General features: G+C 36.1%; 1 protein-coding gene across 4 annotated transcripts; it reads right to left on the reverse strand.

Moving 5' to 3' along the window:
* Positions 1 to 379: 379 nt before the first annotated feature.
* LOC106050183 (uncharacterized) lies at positions 380 to 24503 on the reverse strand. Of its 4 annotated transcripts, none has more exons than XM_056013956.1 (4): positions 24333 to 24503; positions 3908 to 4122; positions 3217 to 3263; positions 380 to 3095 (listed from the first exon to the last, which is right to left on the reverse strand). In XM_056013956.1, the coding sequence occupies exons 2-4, from the start codon at positions 4070 to 4072 to the stop codon at positions 1790 to 1792; spliced, it is 1518 nt and encodes a 505-aa protein (XP_055869931.1). In that variant the 5' UTR covers positions 4073 to 4122; positions 24333 to 24503; the 3' UTR covers positions 380 to 1789. The 4 variants fall into 4 exon arrangements, with proteins under 4 accessions (XP_055869931.1, XP_055869926.1, XP_055869927.1 ...); XM_056013951.1 differs by lacking the exon at positions 24333 to 24503 and adding an exon at positions 9324 to 9491; XM_056013952.1 differs by lacking the exons at positions 380 to 3095; positions 3217 to 3263; positions 3908 to 4122 and adding exons at positions 15101 to 18345; positions 19787 to 19815; positions 22299 to 22488 and having other exon boundaries at positions 24333 to 24497.
* Between the last annotated feature and the right edge of the window lie 223 nt (positions 24504 to 24726).

The following is a 24726-nucleotide window of genomic DNA, read 5'->3' on the forward strand; positions in this document are numbered from 1 at the left end:
ACCATTGCTAGATCTAGTGAACTCCCTTGTTTCAATCTAATGTTAGGTTTTTGAGTCCCCGTGATAGTCGCCGATTTCCGCATCGTAGACTGTCTCGATCGGTCTCTGGCAATGTTTACAGCCTTTTCCCAACTGTTATCGACTGTTTAGCATATGGCAGCGGTTCTCAACCTTTTTTTTCTCGGCGACCCCTTATTATAATCCCCCAATCTGCCGCGACCCCCACCCACACAGCAATAGAAGAATAGACAATAACAATCCATATTTTCGATGGTCTTAGGCGACCCCTGGCAAATCGTCAATCGACCCCCAAAGGGGTCGCGACCCACAGGCTGAGAACCCCTGGCATATAGTTTCTAAAAACAACTATAAGAATATATACTATAAGTATGTTTTATTTCAATAAAAAGGATTTAATAACAAGAAAAACACTATAAAAAAAAGAGACACAAAGCTTATACGAAGTGTAATTGTATTCATAAGTTTAGATCAGTCATGTAATTAAATTTGTAATAGTTCTAGACTAACAACAATAAATCTATGCTATTAATAATATTTACAAATAAATAAGAATTGGTCGAGCTCTCATCCAAATCACAAGAAAGATGATGTTTATTATAAGCTATCCCGATAAGATCAACGTCTTTCTTTCGACTCAGGACAGGACACAACAGAATAAGACAACATATGTACCGGAAGCTCAAAATTGGAACCAGTGAAATCTGTCCATGTGGAGTATCACCAGAGAATGCCGACCACGTTCTCCAAAACTGCTCTCTTTACCAAGAGGCCCGTATAAGACACTGGCCCCAAATCACCCCAATAGAAAGAAAACTATACGGAGAGCTCCCTGATTTGGAAACCACTGCGCAGTTCATCTCATATATTTGTCTAGTTATCTGAACACTCCAACATAAAAATGAGAACGATGAAGAAATAATATTTTTACCAATTGTTTTTGTTTAGAACTATTTAAATGCTTTTAGCTTTCTCAATACGCTACGATCCTATCTGGACCAGTTAGGAAAATGAGAGAGGGGAGGGGGAGAAAAGAAGGGATATTTGGGTGCATTTTCCAGTGATTGTTATTTATAAGCATCAAAAACGGAGGGGGGGGGGGAGTGATGCTAACCACTCTGCTAGTGAGGTACTTATGACTAAAACATATTGTATGGTTATGTATTGTTTGTTTCAATTTAGAGCAGTGACCTATAAAGGTGACTAATTCAGGCTATATCACCACCTCGGTCAAGTAAAATTTCTTTCCCTTGTTCGAGATACCAAACAAAATATTTTTATTAGCAATATTTAATAAACTATTAAGTTATCTTTTTTTTTAATTGATTCTTGTGTTGTCAGGTAAAAGAAATAATTTTATCAAATTTCATCTGGATCTGAGATTGGGTGTCGGAGAAATAACGTGTACAATTTTGTTTTACCAGACAGACAGACAGACAGACAGAGTTGATATAAGCTTTGTAAAAACAAGTTTGAGAGATAAAAATTAAATATAAACAAGAACAAAAGTGTTTCCTATCAACGTTACAGGGAACAATTAATTAGCCTCGTCAAAACTGAGCCTCTATCAGTTATGTATTCTAGATAAAACATAAATTGAAACTGCCTTGTTTAATAGAATAAATATTTTCGAATACAGTAGATTAGTAAACTATTAACTAATGTTCTACTTTATTTTATTTTTATAATAAGTTCATATGCAAAAGAATGAATGATTGACCGTACGTCTGCCCAACAAAAATTTTAAAGGTCTATGCATATAGTTAAAGATTTACTTTTGGTTCCCACCTTTCTGAAATATTTTTTGCTTTAATATTTTAAAAACGCTTTTTGAGACTTTTTCATTGGTTGACTTAATTTGATCATTTTTGAGTTTTTTCACTTTTTCGCCAACAGTTTTCAGTTTCTCTTGTTCAGTCTGCCGCACTTTTTGGGCTTTCGACTTCATTTCCTTATCCTGATTGCTCCAGAGCTCTTTGGTCTTTGCGATCTGCTCTATTTGTTCCTGTAACAGTTTGATTCTGTTCTCTTCTTGAGCTTTGCCTTCAAGGTAGCATTTGTTGAACTCCTCTCTTTGCCGTTTCAACTCTTCGGCGTGCGCTTTGGCCTCTTCTTCTCTTTTCTGTCGTAACAATTTCGTTTCTTTTAGGATGTTTTCCGAAAACTTGATCTGATCTCGTATTGTGTTTATGATTGACTCAACGTGTTGAGACAAAGTGCTGAGGACGCCTGTGCCTTTGTCTTTCTGTTTGAGCTTGATGTAAAGAGACTCCGCTCGTTCGTTTAAGTCTTGTAAGAACGGAGTACTCTTATGGCATTGGATGTCAGTTAAAATGAGCTGAAGTCTTTGCAAAATGAAGCTTGCGTCGTTCATTATCTCGTCCTCAATAAAATCTTTCTCAGCCTCAACCAACAGAGCTGCCCTAGATGCGGCAGCGGTCTTAAAATGCTCGTCACAGTAGCGACAGTTCTGTTCTTTGAGAGCTTGAATGACATCAAAAAGATTCTTTACTTGCTGGTTTCGTTTGGCTTCATCTTTGGTTCTGTTATCAAATAAAACTGCCCTGTTGTTACATGCCGATAAAAGCTCTTCAAATTCTTTACTGTTTTGCTGCTGTAACCAGCTGTTAAAATCTGTATTGAGCTCTTCTTCAAACTTATCGCCGTGAGTCATAATTATAATGAAGAAGTTCCTGAAAAACAAGTCTCCGAAAACTTTTTTCAACGTTTCAACTGTCCGAATTTCTTCTTTCGTGAAACGACTTCCATACTTGACAACAAGCAGAAAGGCATGGTAGCCTTTAGGGCTCAGAGTAATGGCCTTAGCTACAGCAGCCAGAAGATCTTTCGTGGCCTCAGATTCATTCATTCTTGTGTCTTGAACTCCAGGTCCATCCACCACTTTTATTTTGGCTCCGTTCCATTCACTGATTTCATAAGTAACGTCTGTGGTGACAGAAACTAAAGATGGCTTGCTTTCAAACGCTTGGCTTCTTAGGATGGAATTCCCAGTGGCGCTTTTCCCGTTTCCGGTTTTTCCAATAAGCAAAAGATCGAGAGTTTCCACGGCCACATTTCTGAAATAAAAGTTATATCGAATAGTAAGAATCAAAACAAATATTTGTTTTTCAAAGGACAAAGAATTAAAATTTTATACTATTTATTTTAAAACAAAAAAAAGACGATAAAAATACTTGCTTTTTAAGATTTCTCATAGTAATGTATACGTTGTCGGATGTTTCTGACTGAATATCGGAATAAAAAAAAATATTTTAAAATACTTTAAATGTTATTTATATTGTAAGTTGCTTAGAAATATGTTTTAGTATAATTTCACCTTTACCTAAATATAAAACTAATTGTTACGTATGTGTATGTATGTATGTAAGTATGTTTGCGTGTGTATATGTCCTGAATAGAAATCAAAACCAGTTGACCAATCTTGATCAAATTTGACATAAATGTTTCTTAAATACTAGCGGTGAACCTAAGGTAAGTTAAGTCGCCCCTTGCCAAGCTGAAGACCCTAAAAATAAAAATAAAAAATTAAATACCTAAATTTATCACTAGTGAAGAACGAAACTTTTTAACAAACCCGCTTAACCCATTACTACAGTATGTATATTTTTCATGATGGTGGGTAAACTGTTGAAATGTAATGTCATAGTCTACTTTCATTTTCGTGTGAAATTTCAAACGTATTAAGGGAACATCTCGTCATGTTTGACATAGATCTAAATCCAATGCACTAGGTCAGTGATGCACAAACGAAGGCCCGCGGGCTACGGGGTCATACCCGGCTAGTTATAAATATCTGTTTTGTATTTTTTTTTAAATATAAATTAAATTCTACATAGTACTACTAAAGATAGTTACATGAGTGCCGTACCTCAGGATTGAAAAATCTAGCGCTATATTGTAACAATTCTTCTTCCTCTGAGCGGACCTTCTCTTCCAGTTCTGATACTCTGTATATACTTTGGTCATCATTTTGACCTGTAGCACTACTTCTAGAGTATGATCTCGGAAGAGGTTTAGGAGTTTCTGAATTCATTGATTGTTGGATGAAAAATTGGTATTGTGAGAAGTATTTCGCTTCAGCAACTGTTGATAAGACAAAACCATGCACGAATTGTTTAAATCCAAAGAATGATCTTATATAGTTAAAGCGTTTTAGTTTTAAAAGTAGTAAAAAAGTTCCCATTTCAGACTTTGTAATCTATAGGGCAGATGATGTAAAGGTCATCTATTTCTGTGGCCCACGGGTAACTAGGGTGTCATGTGGCCAGCACAACGACAAACCATCTTTACTTTTCCCCAACAAATGCCCATAAGAGCTGGAAGGACTCAGAGGCTCCTAAAGATCTCGGAATTAATAACCCTAGTCTTCATCAGGATTCGAACCCGGGACCCTCGGTTCGGAAGCCAAGCGCTTTACAGCTCAGCCACCGCGAGTCTTAGTTTTAATAGTAGTTGCGAAATAAATTATGTTAACACTTCGACCTTGACACATGATACAGATGAGAACAATGCATCTGCTTAAAATACATAATCACTAGCAAAGGTTCTGAAGTCAACTAGTTACCTACTAAACTGGAACATACAAATTTTAACTCTCAAGTTAGTGGATTTTAATCGACTAGATTTAGGTTAAACAGAGGGAAAAAAAACTGCAATCCTCAAGTCACAGTACCATAATCCCACAACATTTAACAAAAAACTTAAAAAAAAATATGAAAACTCAGCTTTATAATTAAACTACAATGGAAATTAACTGACAATATATCCTGTTGTTATATTAGCCAAGGGGATAGAGCAGGGGAGTAGCTAGGAATTTTCCATCGTTTGGAGGCCCAGGGGCTTGACCTCTTTGGGGGTCCTAGCATTTTGCGTAATATTTAATTTTTTAATGTAAAAAACACTCATTTAGGGGCCCCCTCAAGTGGGGGGGGGGGGCGGGGGATTTTCAAATTCTCTCCCCTCCTCCTCCCATCCTAGCTACGCCACTGGGATAGAGACAATGTATTAAAAACTTTAATATACCTCAATAATAACACTGAGGACACGGTTTACTATTTCATGAGTGCAAAGCCTTCACTAATTGGAGGCCCTATGCCTAAGACCGGCCCCTGGTAGAGACAGCTGACCTCGCAGATGCCTTAAAGGCCTTGAACATCCCTAGAAGATTCTTGTTACCTCTATCAGAGGGTGGTTCTATGAGAGACCTCCCACATCTCTAGAAAATTCCTCACTGGACAATGGGAGATTAATGTTAAGAAGATCACAATAAATCTTTTTTCTCTGTACCGCATTTTTAATCTGGCAGCGCCATAGTATAAATTCTCGGTTATGCCTTTAATAATAATAATTCTATAACAATCATAAGTATAATAATAAAAGATTCCAAAGAAAAGCGGCGAATGAGTAGGCTAAGATGCTGTCACGGCGTGTCGCCCTACTCTTAAAGGGACCTCGCGCTTCAGCCTCGGAGTCATTGTTTGAAGTTTGTCTACATAAATAATACTCGAGTTAACTGTGTAATACAAGTAGCTGGTATTCAAATTTTATAATTGTTTAAGGTATATAACATAACTTTTTCACGATTCCCAGAGGATTAGGAAGCCTTTTTAAAGACATTAACGTTCGTCAAATTCCCAAGTCAAAGACAGTCTTCTGCTAAGTACTACTTTTCCTGCAAATTTCAGACATAAAAACAAAAGACAGAAGCAAATTACTTCTGCCGACATTAAAAAAAAAATTACACAACCTGTGAAGATTTTTAAAAAAATATGATTTATAACAGGTTATTAAAACTAGAATACAGATCTAACAACACTGGCCACTCCTACTTTTCGTTATCTGTCTCTATGTCTCTTTCTCTCTCTCTCTCTCTCTCTCTCTCTCTGAATTCTTAAGCAACGCTAAGACATCACGGTCATTCAAACAATCTTATCTGTCTGATCCATTTAATTAAAAGAACCAAAGCAATATGCAAAGGTATGCGTTTGACTTTGCGATCGATCATAATCAAACTCATACATTATGTCAGGAAACTAATCCACATGAGAGAAAGAAAAGTGTATAGCTTATCTTTTTGTAAATGTTTGTGTCTTTATCTTTAATCAATATTCGAAGCTCTTGATTTGCAAACTTCTAGGAGAGATATTTGAAGTCCTGATAGTGAATGTATTTTGGTCGATTACACATTTCTCAGTTTAAATACCACTTATAGTTTTACACCACTGAGCTTATAGAGTTTTTTTCCTTTAAATTCATATTTATATAGTTACAATAGCAGTTACAATTGAATACCAATGTATTTGTAAAGCTGCCTGGCCAAGTGATATGCTCTCCTAACTGTCTTATCTTCTTATCTTATATTTTTACAATAAGTACGAAAAAAAAGTTCCCCTATAAGATGGTCTATAGGGCAGTTGATGTAAAGGGCATCTCTTTCTATGGCCTAACATCTGCTACAAGCTAGCTCCAAGTAGACGAATCAGTTGTAAGTAAAGCATAGTGCCCATTTCAGGTTTTGCGATCTACAGGGCAGATGATGTAAAGGTCATCTGTATGATATTCTGTGGCTCACTGTTAACGAGGGCGTCAGGTGGCCAGCACAACGACTAACTTTACTTTAGGTACCCATTAGAGCTGGGTGGACTCAGTGATGCCCTAAAAATCCCAGTCTTCACCAAGATTCGAATCCGGTTCCCCCGATTCGGAAACCAAGCGCTTTAACGCACAACAACCGCGTCTCCCATATAGTTACAATGCTCCCGCATAAAAAACACAGCTCGCGCAGTATTCTCTCGTCCTGCAGAAGATTGGAGCCAGGGAGTAATAATGGTCCTGTGAGAGGGCGTAAAATAAAATATGCAAATACTAATACGTCTTTTTCTAAAACAAAGTACAAAATTGACCTTTGGGCACATAAGATAAAGAAATGAGCACACGAGATAAAGGAAGGGACACACAAAATAAAGGAAGGGACACACGAGATAAAGGAAGGGACGCATCAGATAAAGGAAGGGACACACCAGATAAAGGAAGGGACACACCAGATAAAGGAAGGAGCACACCAGATAAAGGAAGGGACACAAAATATAAAGGAATGGACACACAAGATCAAGGAAGGGGCACACGAGATAAAGGAAGGGACACACGATATAAAGGAAGGGACACACGATATAAAGGAAGGGACACACGAGATAAAGGAAGGGACACACGAGATAAAGGAAGGGAAACACGAGAAAAAGGAAGGGACACACCAGATAAAGGAAGGGACACACCAGATAAAGGAAGGGACACACGAGATAAAGGAAGGGACACACGAGATAAAGGAAGGGACACATCAGATAAAGGAAAGGAAACACGAGATAAAGGAAGGGACACACCAGATAAAGGAAGGGACACACGAGAAAAAGGAAGGGACACACGAGAAAAAGGAAGGGACACACCAGATAAAGGAAGGGACACACAAGATAAAGGAAGGGACACACGAGATAAAGGAAGGGAAACATCAGATAAAGAAATAAAAAAAACGAGATAAAAAAGATAAAGAATTTAACACACGAAAAGAATAAATAAACACATGGTATAAAGAAACGAACACATGAGATAAAGAAATGAACACATGAAATAAAGATATGAATACCTGTAATAAATAAATAAACACATAGATTAAATAAATGAACACATGAGATCAAGAAAAAAAATAACACACGAACTTCACTTAGACAGCGGTGCCCTACTTGATTGCAGCCTGGGTTCAATGTAAAATGTATACACATTGGTTACGTGCCCGATCAAAGCCGCCCCCCCCCCAAAAAAAAAAAGTTCAATGAAGCCGATCTAATGAGATATAAATCTAAACTATGGGCATTACTTTCGATGGGCTGAAAAACACTGTTTCACGGGCCGAATGTTGCATGCTGGTAGTAGTTTGAGCCTCACTGCTGTTAGGCACCTAGTTTATATTAGTTAGTTAGAGACGCACCATAGGAGACGTATATTGAACGCTTGGAATATTTTGGGTTAGAAACTGGAAAAATCAGTTAGCGATAGGACTCTCTTTGGGTAAAGACGTGTTTTATTTGACAGAGACTCTGACTGTGGCCTTTTCTTGTGTCACAACGTGCGTTGTGGTGCCGGGGATTTCACTTGAATTAAAATAGTTGAATAAATGACGATCTAGGATTCACAATAAAAGATTCTTTGTTAAACACAACTCTGGAACTTTATTTAAATATAAAACGTAAGTACTGCTTATGTACAAGTTACAGATCAAACAAGCATAAATAATATTACAAAGGCTTTAAATCAGAGCTCTTAAAATACGCGACTGTCTACCAGGAAATTCTTTCATCCACTGGCGTTCTTTCTACTCTCGTCAATTCTCTGGCGCTAAAATGTCTTTATTTATTTTCAAATCAACCAATAGATTTGCAACATCGTAATTACGTCTCGGGTAAAACCTGAGGCGCTGTCAAGGATCTAGATTTGTGGGGTAATTCCTGAGGCTCAGTTAAGGGTTTATATTTCTATTTACACACAAGCTTTTAAATGTGAAATATACAAATAAATCTATAATGGCATCTGTGACATCTTGGATTAAACGTACTATTCATTGTTCATCAGTGTTAGCCACATCTTTTCACTTGTTAAAATAGATGTGTGTTATCTTTTTGCTGTTGTTCAACTACATTGAATACACCCGAACAAGAAACCCAAACGCTTGCTGAGTAATTGATTGAAATCTAACAAACATCTACAGTTGACTTCAGTGCAGGATAAACTTCCATCACACTGCATCATAGCTGTACATCACTTAACAGCCCTTGCCTGTATGACGTGTAAACGGGATTTCCCAAAAGAACCTTCCGCTACTTTCGTTTTTATTAGGCTTTGGTTTTTAAAAAAAGGATATTTTATAATTTGCTTGTTTTTTTTTTTATACATAGGTATTTAGCAAAATAAAAAAAAAATCCTTTAACCCTTAAAGTGCTGAGCTGTTTTACAATGAGTGCCTAAACAATGGAGGCTAAACTACCACACGCGCCTTAAGGGTTAAAAACAAATAACAAAACATATCTAAAGGGAAAGAACTTGCCCTTACATAGGTCTCACCTGCCACATGAGGAGGCACAAAACCCCAGTGCAAAGCCCTCAGCCCCCATGGATAACAAAAGTGGTCATCATCGAACCACGAGGGACGAACTACATATATAAATGAATTATTATATTAATGAATAATTGTGCGAAGCTCTGTATAAAAACATGACATAAAATGATATAGGTATTACCTTATTGCTAAACAAAGATATGACCCAGTGATAAGTGATATGCCAACATCGGTTCAATTATAAACAGACATTGTGTATAGTGGATTGCAGTAGATCTAACTGTCTACTGACTTGTTTAACTCGCTTACTGTCGCCTAACTTCTTGGAAGGCTATGCACACACCCACACAAAGAAACGGAAAATCTGAATATTATAAATCAAGAAAAGGTAACTGTAAAGAATCTAGAAACTCCATACATCCTAACAATAGAAAGACAGGGAAGAAGAATAAAATACATTTGAAAATCAGTAAGGTGGGTCTGGATTTAAGAAATTGAACGACGTTTTGACCGCGTAGTGCCCCTTAATTTAGGGGGGAGAGAGAGAGAGAGAAAGCGAGAGAGAGAGAGAAAGCGAGAAATAGAGAAAGCTAGAGAGAGAGACAGCGTGGGATAGAGAAAGCGAGAGAGAGAGAAAGCGAGAGAGAGAGAGAAAGCGAGAGAGAGAGAAAGCGAAAGAGAGAGAGAAAGCGAGAGAGAGAGAGAAAGCGAGAGAGAGAGAAAGCGAGAGAAAGAGAGAAAGAGAGAGAGAGAGAAAGCGAGAGAGAGAGAAAGCGAGAGATAGAGAGAAAGCGAGAGAGAGAGAGAGTAAGCAAGGGATAGAAAAAGCGAGAGAGAGAAAGCTAGAGAGAGAAAAAAAAACGAGAAAAAAAGCGAAAAAGAGAGAGAGAGAGAAAACGAGAGAAAAAGTGAAAGAGAGAGAGAGAAAGAGAGAGAGAGAAAACGAGAGAAAAAGCGAAAGAGAAAGAGAGAGAGAGAGATGTGTTACTTCATCGTTCTCTTATGACTTTAATGTCTGCTCCACGTATGTACACCACAGAATCAAGATTATACGAGCGTAAAAGCGAGGACTGGGGAGGGTTTATGAACCCTTAATAATAATGGCCGTCAAAAGCGAAGCGATTAAGAAATAATAAAAGCCTTATATCCTTTATAAATTACTTATATAAATTTTCTCCATAAATGTGACCTACTTTGAGATTTAATTATATTTAGTAATTCAGAAGTTAAGCTGTCAATGCATAGGAGCAAGCGATAAGGGAGGAGGTAATCGTGTTTAGTATTTGTATTATTTTACCGCGTACAATTGTTGTAAAAAAAAAAAAATTTAGTACTTTTAAGTAAGATTTTAAGTTATGATTGTTATGACTAATAGGATTATTGGGAGCTCTAGTTTCAAGGTTAAATTTACAAACTAGTCTATAGGACTATTAAGAATTTATAGACACGCGACTTTATTTAGAAAAAAAATAGTAATCCTATTACTTATCTGGGTAAGTTGGGAAAGGGGAGAGAAGTAGGGCGTATCTTTAAGAATGAGTACATGATCGTTTTTTAAATACATAAAAAAATGCTCACTGAGAGTCGTCAATTAGAATAATTCCACGAAGACCACCACATCTGTTAAGTACAATTTCTTTCCTTTTTAAGAAACCAAAGAAAATAATTATCAATAGTTAATTAACTAATTAGTGTTTTTTTTTTTTTTTTTTTTAAATTGATTCTTGTGTTGTCAGGTAAAAGAAAGAAATAATTATGCGAAATTTCAGCTTAATCCTAGATTTGGTTTTGGAGAAATAACGTGTACAACCTTTTTGCCGTACAGACGGACAGACAGACGGACAGACAGACAGTGAATTGATTTAAACTTTAAAAAAATTAAGCTTATCAAAGTAAAAAAAAAACTTCGCTAGTACATCTATATCTCTCAATAATGTAGAAGTTAGTTCCCTTAAACAATATGAAAATAATTAATTACTAATTATAGGTTGACTAATTCGTTACGTACAAACAGAATTGTTTAAAGTTTCCACTTGATCCAACGATGGCTGTAGGAGAAACAATGTGTTCAATTATCTAAAGGAACGATATCCTACATATTTAGCCGTATTTGTGATTACTAAAAGATTAATTTCCTTTTTGATATGAAACAAAATAATTTATTACCACAAATCAATTTAATTTAATTTGTTAATATTTTTAAAAGATTCATATCTTATCTATGCCAATAAATAGTTGTGCAAGGTTTCAACTTGATTCGAGAATGGATGTGGATTGAGAACAGCGCGTACATACTTTTTACCAGGCAGACAGTTAGACAGAGTGAGTTAAGATAAGCTTTGCTATTGTATAGCCCGTCTGTCTCAGTACACTATAGTTCAATCTCTATTGCGTACACGTGTTCAGGGGATGGTCTAAGTAGAAACATTATTTGCGCTGCCTATGTGCGCTCGACAATCGCAGGTAACTTCGAGTCGAGGTTCGAAGTTGCACCCCCCTAACCAATCGATATGTGCCACTCAATACCACATCCTGTTCCTGGGTACATCTTAAAGTTTTGCATACTAGCTACAAAGACCACCTGCCAAAGACAATAACTTCGAGAGATCTATAAACAGAACCATCGAGTTCTATAGTGAAATAGTTTGACTGTAAAATATAAATAAACAATCTCTCTAAGACATTTGTCTCCATAACCTCCAGAGTTCTATAGCTAAATAGTATGACTGTATAATATAAATAAACAATCTCTCTAAGATATTTGTCTCCATAACCTCCAGAGTTCTATAGCTAAATAGTTTGACTGTATAATATAAATAAACAATCTCTCTAAGATATATGTCTCCATAACCTTCAGAGTTCTATAGCTAAATAGTATGACTGTATAATATAAATAAACAATCTCTCTAAGATATATGTCTCCATAACCTCCAGAGTTCTATAGCTAAATAGTTTGACTGTATAATATAAATAAACAATCTCTCTAAGATATATGTCTTCATAACCTTCCAGAGTTCTATAGTTAAATAGTTTGACTGTATAATATAAATAAACAATCTCTCTAAGATATATGTCTCCATAACCTCCAGAGTTCTATAGCTAAATAGTATGACTGTATAATATAAATAAACAATCTCTCTAGGATATTTATCTACATAACCTCCCCTCATTTATATATGACAATAAATCTATCTTGTCTTATCTTATATAATACAGACGTTACTTTAAATAAGAAGATTACGTCCTACGCGGGCCTACGCGTCATGCATTTAGTCATGCATATTAACCAATGACCTAAATTCTGTAAACTGACTGGATTTCCTGGCTAGCTCAGGCAACCCATTCTATGCTCTAATGGCACTAGGGAAGAAGGAGCATTTGCACAACTTTGTCCTAGCATACGAAATGAGGAATGTGCCTTTTTCTTTCTGTCTTTCTAAGTATTTTATTAGATTTTGTTTTTGTATTCGAAGATTATGGTTGTGCGTTTGTACTCTATTTCAAAATAGAAAAATGTGTCTTTCTCGGTTCTTGATTTAACAATAAAAATATATCTTTATACTGATAACAATTTTGAAAAACAAACAAACAGATATTGAATACATATAGATATATTTTTTATAGTTTTGTGTATGATTTAGAAATGTATGTTATACAAAGTTCTAACGAAAGCTGAAAGTAAATGTTTGGGGTTAGGGTAACTTCCGAAATATTGTATACACTAGATACATTTATTACCTCCGCGTTGGCCACTTGTATTTGCAGAATGAAAAAAAAAAAGTTTTCAGAATTAATTTAAGTGTCACTTAGCACACTAGTTCAATCTAAGTACCGGCAGTATCCTTAGCAACTAGCTCCGACTTTTTTCCAGAAAGTTCTAACGGACGTCATTGGGAGCGTGGCTTGCAGGGAAATAGTTAAGCGCTCGTCAGTTGTAGAGAAGATTTCTTAGAGCAGGGGTTCTCAAACTGTGGGTCGAGACCCCCTTGGGGGTCGATTGACGATTTGCCAGGGGTCGCCAAAGACCAACAAAAAATAGTTTGTTTTTGTTTATTCCTCTAGTGCTGTGTGTGTTCGGGGGGGGGGGGGTCGCGGCAGAGTTGGGGATTGTAAAAAGGGGTCGCAGAGCTTAAAAGGTTGAGAACCGCTGTCTTAGAAGAAGGTTGTAAACAGGATTTCGTACAGGAAGGTTGTTAGATGGAACTTAAAGAGACAAGTCGCATAAATTTCAGTTGTACAATTCATATATTTGTTTGAATTTATTTGCTAACGAGCTCTGAAGAAGTTATTCAATTAATACTGTTTCATTTGTACATTTTGTTTATTGTGAGTGACACTAGTTCCTGAATTAAAGTTTTGTATTTTTTAATTAAAGAATCTTCATTATTTGAATTTCTAAAGATATTTAATATCTGCATGAGAATCTACGGCGTTGCAGAAAGAAAAACCATATAGTGATATTTTTTAGCCCCTTCGACAAAGAAATACATCCTGTGACATTAAGAATGGGGTTCGGCTTTTATAAAAAGCACTTACTTTAGACACACATTTAACACATTATAAAAGTTTGTCAAATAAGATATTTATTCACTATTTCATACACAATGTGAAAAACAGAGGGCACAAATAATATCAGCCTCTCCCTTCACTAAAGCAAAGAGAAATATAATTCTTCCATGATGTTTGCAATTTGTTCCATTCTCATTTATTCTCTGTAACATAGTTTTACATTACGTGCCACGATTATAGTCTATGAAAGGTATTATTTTATCTGCATATATTATACATAATAACTATATAATATTCACCAAAATATATGATATATACAGGTATATACAAAGTTTAAAATGAAAATAATCATAAATGGTTATAATTATACAAAGCTATATTGAAATTGTAAACTCATTTAGTCTTGTGCATGTATATCATAGATGATGAAATAAGTATGTAAATAAAAAGCTTTTTTTTTCACTTAAACAAAATTTACTCATTTTACTCTTTAATAAAAATTATAGCCCCCCTTTACCGAAAAAAAAATAACAAGAAAATGCCCCACAGATATGACGAAAATGTTTCTTTTATATAAAAAGGACTCTATAACAAGGACGCTTTGGCTTAGGTGACACAGAGATAAAGCAGACTAATTTAAAGATATAGTTGACACAGAGATAAAGTAGACTAATTTATAGATATAGTTGACACAGAGATAAAGTAGACTAATTTATAGATATAGTTGACACGAGATAAAGTAGACTAATTTATAGATATAGTTGACACAGAGATAAAGTAGACTAATTTATAGATATAGTTGACACAGAGATAAAGTAGACTAATTTATAGATATAGTTGACACAGAGATAAAGTAGACTAGTTTAAAGACATAGTTGACACAGAGATAAAGTAGACTAATTTATAGATATAGTTGACACAGAGATAAAGTAGACTAATTTATAGATATAGTTGACACAGAGATAAAGTAGACTAGTTTAAAGACATAGTTGACACAGAGATAAAGTAGACTAATTTATAGATATAGTTGACACAGAGATAAAGTAGACTAATTTATAGATATAGTTGACACAGAGATAAAGTAGACTAATTTATAGATATAGTTGACACAGAGATAAAGTAGACTAATTTATAGATATAGTTGACACAGAGATAAAGTAGACTAGTTTAAAGACATAGTTGACACAGAGATAAAGTAGACTAATTTATAGATATAGTTGACACAGAGATAAAGTAGACTAATTTATAGATATAGTTGACACAGAGATAAAGTAGACTAGTTTAAAGACATAGTTGACACAGAGATAAAGTAGACTAATTTATAGATATAGTTGACACAGAGATAAAGTATACTAATTTATAGATATAGTTGACACAGAGATAAAGTAGACTAATTTAAAGATATAGTTGACACAGAGATAAAGTAGACTAGTTTAAAGACATAGTTGACACAGAGATAAAGTAGACTAATTTATAGATATAGTTGACACAGAGATAAAGTAGACTAGTTTAAAGACATAGTTGACACAGACAAAAAGCAGACTAATTTAAAGACAAAGCATACATTATACGTAAATAATGTCATTAAGACAAAACACATACATAACACAGAGATGACATTAGATATTTTAGAGACAAAAAAACATTGATACGTTGATGAACCAAAGATACAACGAAAAAACAAAAAGATCTCATCAAATAGTTCCTGATTCATCTCTCGTAAAAAACCCCACATAATCGTTGTTGAAAATCAAACTATAGTGTAGAATTAGAAAGTCATATTTCTGTAACGATTGGCTCATGCTTGAAATTTTAATTATTATAATGATACGTATTTTGCTACTTCTTTTGGAAATGTATTTGAAGCAAGCATCATGATGGTTGAATCATCTTATCTTATCTTATATAATACAGACGTTACTTCAAAAAAGAAGATGATTACGTCCTACGCGTCATGCATTTAGTCATGCATATTAACCAATGACTTAAATTCTGCCAAGTCACTGGTTTTCCTGGCTAGCTCAGGCAACCCATTCCATGCTCTAATAGCACTAGGGAAGAAGGAGTATTTGTACAAATTTGTCCTAGCATATGGGACGAGGAATGTGCCTTTATCTTTGTGTCTTTCAGAGTATTTTATTAAATTTTGTTTTTGTATTTGAAGATTATGATTCAGTGTTTTATGTATGATTGCTACTTTACTTTTGAGCCTTCTGTCCTGAAGGCTTTCTAAATTTAGTGATTTTACTAAAGGTGTTACTCTAGTCAAATGTGAATATTCGTTTGTTATGAATCTCACTGCTCTATTTTGTGTCTGTTCCAGTTTCTTAATGTTTTCTTGAGTTGAGGGGTCCCAAACGGAGGATGCATATTCTATTATTGGCCTAACCAAGGTTAAGTAACATTTTAGTTTTATGTTCTTATTTGATTTATAGAAATTTCTTTTAATAAATCCTAATGCTTTGTTTGATTTTTTTGTAGTTTCATCAATATGTGGATTCCATGATAGTTTTTCATTTATTATAACACCTAGGTATTTTGCGTTTTTAGTCTGTGATACTGGTTTGCCATGAATAAGATAAGTGGAATTAATTTGTTTTAGTTTTTTTGTTACTCTTAACAACTGACATTTTTCTGGTTGGAAAGACATGCTCCAATTTGATTCCCATTTCTGTAATTCATCTAATTCTCTTTGTAAAATATCTGTGTCTTGTGTTGTTTTTATTGTTCTATATATTATGCAATCGTCTGCAAATAATCTGACTTTTGTTCCTGAACTAATGCAATTTGGTAAATCATTTATGTAAATTAAAAATAGTAGTGGACCCAAGACTGTACCTTGAGGTACACCTGAGTTTACTGTTATCGGTGTTGATTTAGAGCCATTTATTATTACAGTTTGTTCTCTCCCTATCAGAAAGTCTTTAATCCACTGATGCAGTGGACCATTAATGCCGAAATATTTTAATTTTTTAAGCAAACTATGGTGGTGAACTTTGTCAAAAGCCTTAGAAAAATCTAGTAAGATAGCATCTATTTGTTCACTATTATCTAAACCTTTTGAAAAATCATCAATTAGTCCTATTAGTTGTGTTTCACATGATCTATATTTCCTAAAGCCATGTTGGTATGGTGTGAGGACATAATGTTTGTCTAAGTGGTTTATGATGTTGCTACATATTATGTGTTCTAGGATTTTACATGTGATGCTGGTAAATGACTTGTGAGAAGCTTTAAACTATGTTCTTTTTCATCTTTTTCGTTTCGCCTTGTAACATTCACAATGAAATGCGACTCGTAAATATGTTACAAAACTAAAGACACATGTATTTTTGCAAAGTCTCTTTAACAAACCATCGGTATGTGAGATAACTACTGTGAATGCATTACATTTGGTTTATTTTATTGTACCTTTCTCGTTAGATTTTACAAGTTTCGATCTAAGTTTTGCAATTATTCCACCTTTGATCTTTGTGTTCATCTTCTTCACTTGAGCTGCTTTCAGATTCTGTATCTCGTTCCCTAGAGCTTGCAAATCTCTATGCCCTAAAATCCATTGAGCTTTCAGACTTTCTTCTAACTTTTGAAGCTCCTTTCGCCAGGTCTCCTCTTTTTCTTTCATTTCCGCTAACTTCCCCTCCAAAATTTTGGTATATTCTTCATCTCGAGCTCGTCCTTTCATGAACTCTTCCTGCTCCATCTTTAAAACAAGAGCGTGAGACAACGCCTCGTCCTCTATGATTTGTCTCAACCTGGCTCTTTCTTCTTCTAGTTTAGCCGATAGTTTGATTTCGTCATTGATTGTTGTGTCCAGAGAAACCACGTGACTCACAAGCTCATGCAACACTCCCAGACCTTTATCTTTCTCTTTTATCTTTGAGATTAGGGCGTTAGCTCTGTCTGACAATTCCCTGAGAGATTCTGCGCAGAGAGCGGGCTCTACGCTGTTTATTATTTGCTGAAATCTTAAAAAGATCAGGTTAGCTTCCGACATTACATCTTCAGAAATCAAATCTTTTTCAGCTTCAAGAAGTAACACCTCCCTGGCCGTTTGGGCTGATTGAAAGTGCTCATCAGCATAACGACAATTGTCTTTTTTAAGTGTATGAATCATCGTGATTAGTTTCTTCAGTTGCGTCTGCTTTTTGGACTCGTCAGTAGTTCTGTTGTCAAAGAGAACTATTCTGTTATTACATTGTTTTAACAGCTCTCTAAAAATAGCACAATTTTGATCTGCGACCCATTTTTGAAAAGTCGAGTTCGAGGCATCAAAGAGATCTCCGTAGGTCATGACGATTATACAGAATTTGCCAAAGAAAAGGTCACCAAATATTGTCCTTAAGAACTGTATTGCTTCCAGTTCTTCGCCTGTCATGCGAGTTCCGTATTTTAGTACAAGCAGAAAGGCATGATATCCTTGTGGATTGATGGAAATAGTCTTGGCTATTTTCTCTAGAATATCTTTGACTGCCTCTTCCTTGTCAAGTCTGGTGTCGCCAACTCCAGGTCCGTCCACGACTTTAATCTTAACTCCGTTACACTCGTCTACATCATAGGTCACATCCACTGTCACAGACGCCATTGATGGTTTGCTCTCAAAGACATCCCTTCTTAAGATAGAGTTTCCCAGAGCGCTTTTTCCATTTCCGGTTTTGCCTAAGAGCAGCAGATCTATATCTTGATCTGGATTACGCCTACAGTTAGATAAAAAAAACAGGTGACTGTAAGGAGGTAACGTCTTATTTATAGGTTCTATTTATCTGTGCTAAAATTCGCTTTATTTCAAGCTTGATAATTAACAATATTAGAAGAAAACCATCGTGAATGCTAAGCACTTTGTAGACCAGTGGATGCAAAGTTAATCAGGTTAATAGCTGACAATAGAGTCGTGTGGCCAGCACAAAAAAGTAGATAACCAACAGACCAGGCTCGAAACCCGCATTCAGACTCGAAAAACGTTTTTTTTTTCTTATGAAGGGCAGCACGGACACCTTCTCCCAGATACCCCCTCCCCTCCCACCAACTGGTCAACCAATGTGATTGGACAGTAACGTACTGGGTGTTCTAGACGCATGAAAATTGCACTAAACAAAAACATTTGATTAAAAATATGTCTAATGCCACACATTTATTAGACCCTACTTAAAATTAATTACACGATTGATTGAAAATAATTAGTGCGGTTCCACTCAATATAAGCTCTATTTAAAAAAAAATAAAAAATTATGAGACTCGATGCTTTTTATAATAAACACAACAGATGTAACACTTTGTTGAGGCGGGGTAAGCAGTGCGTGTCGCCCTGGGCGAGTGTCATATCAGTGCTACGGAAGATTCTTAAGTCGTGGGGCCCCAATCGCTTCATCCTAAGGTGACCCCTTCACTCTGCCATTTATTTATTGGTTATGGTTAGAACGATGTCCCCTCTAAGCGCTTGTTGGGTACAAATGAAAGCAATAACTGATTCAGTTAGGGACCAGGAACTTTCAGGATTGTAAGCACTGTGTGCTAAAAGCTACTAAAGGGTCATCAGTTCCTGGTTTTTTCTCAGGGTTGATTCTCAAAGCTGTTTTCGGGTTTAAGCAGCATAGCATCGAGGGTGTGGATTCAGAGTTTTCCTTCTACGAGCATGACATGCCCTCTCATTCATAGGTCTTAAGGTTTAAGCGTCTTAGCTCCTTCAGCGAAAAGAGTTCCGCATGGCCCAATATCAGAGCCACATGTGGGGGCCAGAGCTTGAACTGTTGACTGGGAGGCCCTAGGCGAAGTGAATGTGGTGTCTCCAAATGAAATATAAAAATAAAAAAATAAAATAAACGCCGAAAAAATAAAACTACGCAGTTGATTTCAAACCATGCAATGCTGGTATACGCCAACAATAGCAATGGACACAAGTTTAGCTACTTCTTCTCTAAAAATAAAAAGTTGTTTTGAGTCCTGTGCGAGTCCCTCACCAATTAGAGCCCTATCCGGTTGCCTAGTTTGCCTATGCCTAAGACCGGCCCTGCAGGGACAATTTAAGAAGCGTTTTATAGATAGCTAAGTGTTGATTTCTATTTCTACTTAAAATAACAACATGATGTCTATACTCATAGGCTATTATAACAACAATATATATATAAAAAAAATTCTTACACAGAGAGGTCAGAGTTTGAGGAGATTTTCTGTGAAATAAACAAAAACATCTATGTAAATATTCTCTTTGTAAAATGTTGGTAATAATGCTTTACATGTTCTTTTAGAGTCGAAGATAATATACATTCTTGCCCAAAGCTCCCGCAGAACGAGGGGAGATGGCAGCGGGCAGGGTATGAACCAAGGACAGTCCAGAGCGCTTACTGCCCAATCAGCCAGCCATTGTGAACTTAAAAATTAAAAAAAAAACGCGAAAGTCTTTAGATACGGGGATCAAACAAAAGTGCGACATTTCAGGTGTCTACTCAGACCTAGTGTAAGTCTATATAGTTTTTTTCATTTCCAATATGGACGCTGTTGAAATAGTTAGATGAAATTAAAATCTGTATCTATATTCGGTGTCTTCACGTCAACCGACACTACAATATATCGCACTTCACTTAAGCTACTTATTGACTAAAGGCAGCGGTTCCCAAACTTTTCCTTAACTTAAAGGAACATTTCGCACATTTTAAATATTTACCGAAACACTTTTTTTTATAGAGAGGTTAAATCACGTGGCGGCTATTTCGTTAATTATTTCAAAAGTTCGCGGAACACCTATTCAGGCTTCGCGAAACACTAGGGTACCGCGGAACACCTATTCGGGCTTCGCGAAACACTAGGGTACCGCGGAACACCTATTCAGGCTTCGCGAAACACTAGGGTACCGCGGAACACCTATTCAGGCTTCGCGAAACACTAGGGTACCGCGGAACACCTATTCAGGCTTCGCGAAACACTAGGGTACCGCGGAACACCTATTCAGGCTTCGCGAAACACTAGGGTACCGCGGAACACCTATTCAGGCTTCGCGAAACACTAGGGTACCGCGGAACACCTATTCAGGCTTCGCGAAACACTAGGGTACCGCGGAACACCTATTCAGGCTTCGCGAAACACTAGGGTACCGCGGAACACCTATTCAGGCTTCGCGAAACACTAGGGTACCGCGGAACACCTATTCAGGCTTCGCGAAACACTAGGGTACCGCGGAACACCTATTCAGGCTTCGCGAAACACTAGGGTACCGCGGAACACCTATTCAGGCTTCGCGAAACACTAGGGTACCGCGGAACACCTATTCAGGCTTCGCGAAACACTAGGGTACCGCGGAACACCTATTCAGGCTTCGCGAAACACTAGGGTACCGCGGAACACCTATTCAGGCTTCGCGAAACACTAGGGTACCTGGACCGCAGTTCGGGTAACACTGAAGAGACTCGACATGGAATTTCCCTTGTAAATTGTTTGACATGTTTCGGATGTTCCTTCAGAGTTGAAGATAATTACTTCCTAGTCCAAACCTCCCTCAGGACGACGGGGGATGGGAGCGGGCAGGGTTTGAACCCGGGACTATCGATAAATCTGAACGACAGTCCAGCGTGCAAACCGCACGACCAGGCAGCCATCCCTTTGTTTTATTTACCACTTGGCCAACATCTCTAGGGATAAAAACTATTGAGATAACTTAAAAGCTTTATTGTGTTTTTTTGAGTGTCTGTCATAGCGCAGCAAAGAAACCTTCTCCCAGATACCCTCTCAACCCCCATTTCCTACATATGTCATTAAAGAGAATGGACCTCTGAGAAACGTCAACATAACAAGGAAACATACTCAATAATAGGAACTCATAACTCATTTATTTATTTAGGGCCTATTTATTTTGTATTCAATTCATTGTTTACTTTTGTTTTGAAACCGTCGACAGAGTGAGATTTTACAGGGTGGAGGATATATATATATGTCCCACATTTGGAGTGTACGCCGTATGGGCTGTAGTGGCTGTAGAGAGGTGGGACAAGTCTCATTAAGTAGGCTGGTCACTACCATTTTCAGTCATTATAACAATTTTTTCTGTCTTTTTTTTTCACACACCATCATGAATCGGACAGATGAACATAATGGCTTTGTTGAAAGGTATAATGAAAACAACCTATCTGCAATAGCGACTTAGTGTACTTGATCAAAATGCAACAGTACCAGACCGGATAGCAATTTTTAAAATCCATTAAAAAAAAACTGTTTTTTATGTATTTTTCAGAAAATATAATATTTTTTCTTGTCTAGATAGTTGGGCTATTTTGGTATAGCCATTCAAAATGTTGCAGATCTTTATATTCCCAAAGTACAAAAAAAAAAAAAACAACACTACTTTTATAATATCTAATGGTTTTTTTTTAGCGTGGTCGAGAGGCTAAGTGCGCTCGAACTTGGCTTGTCTTGGCTACCTAGAAGGGGGCTCGAGGTTCGCCACCCGACTCGGGCAGAGTTGTGTTTACTGAGCGCCTAAAGGCAGCACGGAAAACCTAGATACCCCCTTCCCCCCTATTGGTCCACAAATGAGATTGGACCAAAGCGCTCTGAGCGCTATATAAAAGCTATAATAATAATAAGAAGAAAGGGATGATATCTCTATCTCTATCTAATGGATGTTTTATTCTATCAATATGATTCTGTGGTTCTTGCTTACCTTAGTCTTCGAGAAACTCGAATAGAAGTCAAACATTTGCTGTTGCATTCTTAAAATTAGGTCATTGGATGGATTGTCCACGTGACTAGCGAACAAGGATGTCATTGGTTGCTCCTTCGGGTTACGTTTGGCAGGAAGCGGGGGTGTATTTTGAGCTGCCATGACGTGTGAGCATTGTTAGACCAAAAGTCTAAGCAGATATAAACATTGGAATTAAACGATGCAGTCTATCTACAGTGAAAATCGTTCAAAAAAAAATATATATTGAATCACAGTTAGACCTACACCAGAGTGTGTGTCCCCTGTCTGCGTCGTCTCATGCTAGCTAAATAAAAATATAACAGACTCGAAATAGTGAAGTGAGATTTATAACAAAAGATTCTTCATATTTGACTACAGTAACACCATTAGTAAAATCATTAAATCTGGAGAGACAAATAAATAAATATAGTATCAAATATACATAAAAACACCGGACCAGCGGTTCCCAGAATTTTTCGATGTCCATCAAATAATATACAATGTATGGGCCGGATGAAATACAAATGCCAAGACCGATTTTGACACCTAGTCCGCATCCAAGAAATCAGAGATTGTCAAAAAGAAAATCAAATCTTGTCAAACAAAACATTTTCGACCATCAAAGAACTTCGGTGTGAAGGAGCAACGGGTGAACGTTTATGCCATTTTCTAGACATATTTGAGTAAGTTATTGTGTAGTTAATGAGTCGTTTAGTGTAACTTCCCTTGGTAACTGATTGAAATAGAACTATTACAGTACTATGCAAGCTACCACTTTTTAGCTGTCATCAGATAACTAGATGATTTACTAACACTCCAGTTAAATTATCCACTGTAGGACCCTACCATAAAAGGTGCTCCATTCGTCGCTACTGATATTATAGTCAAAGCCATTTTCTTTAAAGTTGTTTTTCGAAACATTAAACATTGATTCGCCTTTATTTTCAATTATCAGTTTTCGCCAAAAAATAACCTGATTGTGGATTTTTTTGACCCATAATAAAACGACCATATGCCGATAAAAAGTGTTTTATAGCCAGTCATAAATCACCTTTTTTTATGTCAAAACAAAGATTTTGTCCACTGTAGGTCTTTTCTCGACTTAATTAATGATTGTTCAAAAGTATTTCAAATATTAATCCATTTTAAAAAGATGGAATCGTCTCAAATGATCCTCCAGCTTAGGTGGTTTCATAGTGTCAATAGTTAAAACTTAGTTAGATAAAAGACACATAGGCATTATTTATAAGTTTGACAAGGAAAGAAGCCAAATAAAAAATAATCCACTACTGTTTACATTTCATGTTTAAATTCGTTCATGTTAAATATGAGTTCTCTGTAGACTTAATTATGTTTTTTTAAACGAGATATTAACATTCAAAATATTTTTTCATTTGAATAATATGATTAAATTTTAAAAGGATTACCCATAAAAAGGTAAAACTGTTTTATATTTGTATGAGATCATTGTAAATTTCTATATTGTAAGATTGAAATTAAAATCACGACCTTTTTCAATTAGATCCACTACCGTGGACCCCCGTTTACATCTTATAGACCCCCATTTTTTTTTCACTTTTGTAGACCCTTTTAAAGCCATTGTAGACCCCCTTGGGGTCTATTTAGAGTTTAAACCACGTTGGGAATCACTGCTCTAAAACATTATTTATAGATACAAAACCAAAACCTAATAAAATACTCAGAAAGAAAAAGATAAAGGAACAGTTCTTATTCCCCATGCTATAATATATCCATAGAAGTGCTTCATATTCCATAATGCCACTAGAGCATAAAACGGGTTGCCTCAATCAGCCGAAAAAAAAAAGGAATTAACAAATAGCCCGTCACTAATTATAAGATACGCGTTGGACGTAATGCCTTTAATTATGTAGGAACGACTTTAATGTATAAGATAACCAAATCTATGTTTTAAACACATACTAATCAAAAATATAAGATTATACTATTTATAACAATTATTTAAAAGAAACACAGACATCATATAAAACATACCTTTTCTTACTGAGAGCAACAGTTCGCTTTGCCAGTTTAATAAAAGAAATGTATTTGCTTTTAAATCTTCTTTAAGAGCAGACGTTATTATGCAAAGATAAGAGTTCTCTGCTCCTGTTTGGCAGAGCGACTGTATGTATTGTAGAAGGATACCTATCACAAATACGTGTAACGTTACCTAGTTCTGTGCATATTTTTAATCACATGTACATATGGGCCAGTGGTCCTTACTGTGGCGTAGATTCGGTGGGACCGGGGGGGGGGGGGCTTGACCTTTTTTAAGGGCCCCTGCATTTTAACATTCGACATCATGACATAAGATAATGTACAAGTCTAAATTTCAATTAGAACAGTATAAAAGTAAAATTAACAAAAAATTTAAATGCCCCTTGTT

Source organism: Biomphalaria glabrata, chromosome 16 (assembly GCF_947242115.1).
Source record: "Biomphalaria glabrata chromosome 16, xgBioGlab47.1, whole genome shotgun sequence".
Classification (NCBI taxonomy): domain Eukaryota; kingdom Metazoa; phylum Mollusca; class Gastropoda; family Planorbidae; genus Biomphalaria; species Biomphalaria glabrata.

Bases quoted from the DNA above. Each gene is read 5' to 3' on its own strand.
- LOC106050183 (XM_056013956.1), bottom strand. From the start codon at position 4,072: ATGAATTCAGAAACTCCTAAACCTCTTCCGAGATCATACTCTAGAAGT. The intron at 3,264-3,907 runs GTACGGCACTCA...TCCGATATTCAG, and splicing joins CTAGATTTTTCAATCCTGAG to TCAGAAACATCCGACAACGT. The intron at 3,096-3,216 runs GCAAGTATTTTT...CTTTTATTTCAG, and splicing joins ACTATGAGAAATCTTAAAAA to AAATGTGGCCGTGGAAACTC.